Source organism: Emiliania huxleyi (assembly GCF_000372725.1).
Source record: "Emiliania huxleyi CCMP1516 chromosome Unknown EMIHUscaffold_1610, whole genome shotgun sequence".
In the NCBI taxonomy this organism is placed as follows: Eukaryota; Haptophyta; order Isochrysidales; family Noelaerhabdaceae; genus Emiliania; species Emiliania huxleyi.
The window spans coordinates 614-3,735 of record NW_005200969.1 but is presented as its reverse complement, the minus strand read 5'-3'; the positions used below and the strand labels follow the sequence as shown (position 1 = coordinate 3,735).

The window sequence follows — 3,122 nt, the reverse complement described above, 5'->3', positions numbered from 1 at the left end:
CACACCTAATAATTGCACTATTAGCCCCTCTGAGCTAATAGTAGCACTATTTGAAATCGCTATTAGCCTTTTCCTCATTATGAGGCTAATAGTTTGACCAGTGCAGCAGCATCTGCACCACCAGCAGCAGCAGCAGCAGCACCACCACCACCAGAGAGAGAAGCGCACCTGCCCGACGCCGCCCGCCGCGTCACATGCTCGCGACGCGCGCGTCGAGCCCAGTCGCAGAGCCGCGCCGCTCCAGCAGCAGCATCTGCACCAGCAGCAGCACCATCACCACCAGCAGCAGCAACAGAGAGAGGCAGTGCAGGCGCAGAAGCGCTCGCAGAGCGGCGCGCAGCGCCGCGCACGCCACGCTGCGGACCGTCGGACGAGCGCAGCGTACGTCGGCGGCGAGCCGCGTCGCCAGCCGTCTCGCGAGAGAGCGGCGCCGCCGCGTGCGCGCAGCAGCCGCCGCGGCAGAGGCGAGCCGCGGCGACGTCCGCACAACGGATAACTGCCATTGGCGGTTTTTCACACACACACGCGTGGCTGGACGCCAAGGACGCGTGCGACTCCTTCGATTCACAAAACGCCGGCGCCACCGTGCCGCACCGGGAGGCCACCTCCCTCATCAGCCACTCGCAGGTGGGCTCGGGAGCTTGGCTGCTCCGCCTGCCCGACGCCACAGTGCCTCGCTCCATCATCCCCTCCGATACCTTCCTCTCGGCGTGCCAGCACCGCCTCGGCCTCTACCTTACCGCCCTCGATGACGTGTACAACGCGCTCGAGGAGCGCGGCGTTACCATCACCCAACACCAACGCCTCGGCGACCATTGCCTCAATTCCGCCAACGCCACCCACCGCCACAACGCCGCACTTGCAGCCGTCCACCGTGCGCTCACCAGCGTCACGAGCGACGCCCTGCCAGTTGGCTCGATCCAGCTGGCCGACAAGGGAGACGGGACCCCCGCCTCCAAGGCTGAGCGGAGGGGCTACTACGCCCACGTCAACAAGGGACACATCCCAGACTTGATCCGCTTTGGCTCCACGACCACGTGCTGGGAGTTCAAGTGCTACACTCCGTTCCTCCCCTCCGGCGCAAAGGGCAACGGCTCTGCTCGCTGCGGAGGCGCCGCCTCCCGTGCCGACGGGCACTTCATCGCGCTTGGCAACACTGAGGAGCACCTCTCTGTCGTCCTTCTCGGCCACCCCCAACGGGGTGACCCGGACACGGAGGAGCAGTTGGACCGCGTCAGCGGCGACGGATGGGTGGCAGCGAAGGACGGCGATTACGCTGACGCCCTCGCCAAGGGCCACACGGTCATCCTCCTCGTGACCGAGTCGACCGGAGCATTCTCCGCCGACCTCGATCGCGTCCTCCGCCAGCTTGCGAGGACCGCACGCGCTAGTGGGTCCATTGACCACACGCCGTATGGCACCTCTCGCGCGTCCACCCGCTCACACTACACCTTCCACTCCGCCGCCATCTCCGCCGCCATCGTCACCGCCGACGCCCTCACCATCCAGAACTCGGCCGCCGCCCTCGGCTTCGAGCTCACCCTCGACCCTCGCGATCTCGCCCGGCGCTCGACGTCGGGTCCTCGGCCGCCATTGCGGTCGGCGCCACCACCTCCTCCCGCCCCCCCCGCAGCCAACGCTGCCGCGCGGCCGCCAATGCGACCGACCCCACCCTCCTTCCCCGACCCCGCCCTAAACGCCCCCGACAGCGAAGCCCGCGCCGCGCGCGGCACCCCCACCGACTCTGCCTCCGACCCCAGGGCCTAGGCGGCCCGCCATGAAATCTAGCCGTGTGTGCTGGCGTCCGGGTCCCAGCGGGGTTTCACGTAACAAGTACACACCACCCACACAACATTTACCAGCCCCGTCGGCCACATCAAATGCAATTAGGGAACCCCCCCGAAAGCGTCGGAATCTCGCCTCAACAATGCTCCTCGCCGCGCCGCTCCTCTCTCTCAGCCTCGTGCTCCACCCTGCACTCATGCGCACTGCGCCCATGCACTCTGCGTCCATGCGCCTTGCGCCCATGCGGAGCGTCACGTTCATGGCCGACCAGCCAACAGTTGAGCCACCCGTGTATGACGTCGACGAGGTGCAGGCGGGGGAGGCAAAGGCGGAGGCGGAGGCGGCAGCGGCGAAGGCGGCAGAGGAGGCGGCGGCAGTGAAGGCGGTAGAGGAAGCGGCGGCGGCAAAGAAGGCGGCGGAGGAGGCGAAAGCGAAGGCGGCGGCGGAGGCGGCAGCGGCAAAGGCGGCAGCGGAGGCGGCGGCGAAGGCAGCGGCGGAGGCGGCAGCGGCAAAGGCGGAAGCGGAGGCGGCGGCAGCGGCTAAGGCGGCGGAGGATGCGGCGGCGGCGGAGGCGGCTCGCCAGGCCACCGCACCGGCTGGTTTCGTGTGGGGTGAGACCTATTGAGCGATTGACTCGCGCCGTTTTCTCCAATTGTCCAATACTGCCGTTATTGGGCACAAACCCGCCTCTGAAGACACATCTGTATGTGTAAGTCTGGTGCACTGGCAGGAGCAATACTCGCATAGGGGACGTCCCCCCTACCGGCGCACGCATTGGGCGTCGCCGTGAGCAACCAAGCATCCCAAAGCTGACTTGTGTGGCTGCTTGTGCTGCCTGCTCATGAGCAGGCAGCACAAACAAGCGCTCAGGCCTCAGCAGGCAGCACAAGCAGCCACACAACCCAAAAGCTGACTTGTGTGGCTGCTTTGTGCTGCCAGCCCATGAGCAGGCAGCACAAGCAGCCACACAACATAAGACATCTTACTGCAAAAGAGGCATCTCGCTGCATTCTCGCTGCATCCCGCTTCATCTCGCCTAGGCCTCGCCTCATCTCGCCTCACGCCTCGCGCTCAGGCCACTCTCGCTCTCTGGGGTGGCGCGGGGGCCCTCGGAGGCACCGTGCGCCGCGCCGCAGTGCGGAAACGGGGCCCCGGCTCCACTAGTCTCCACTAGCACCGACTTCCCGATCTAACCTGGTCTAAGAGAGGGCAGATTTGGAGAGATCTCGAGGAGCACATACAGATAGACCCTCTAACCATCAGAAAACTCCAACCTGACCGGTCGTACTGACCGCCCACAGATCACTCCAGACAGCAGACAGGCCGACGTCTGCACG

At 66.0% G+C, this 3,122-nt stretch overlaps 1 protein-coding gene across 1 annotated transcript; it reads left to right on the top strand.

Annotated features, from left to right (window-relative positions):
* Positions 1–1,927: 1,927 nt before the first annotated feature.
* EMIHUDRAFT_122925 (hypothetical protein) lies at positions 1,928–2,410 on the top strand (the record flags this gene model as incomplete). The annotated part of the gene is made up of 1 exon (XM_005785306.1): positions 1,928–2,410. One exon carries the CDS (start codon positions 1,928–1,930, stop codon positions 2,408–2,410), a length of 483 nt encoding a protein of 160 aa, XP_005785363.1.
* Between the last annotated feature and the right edge of the window lie 712 nt (positions 2,411–3,122).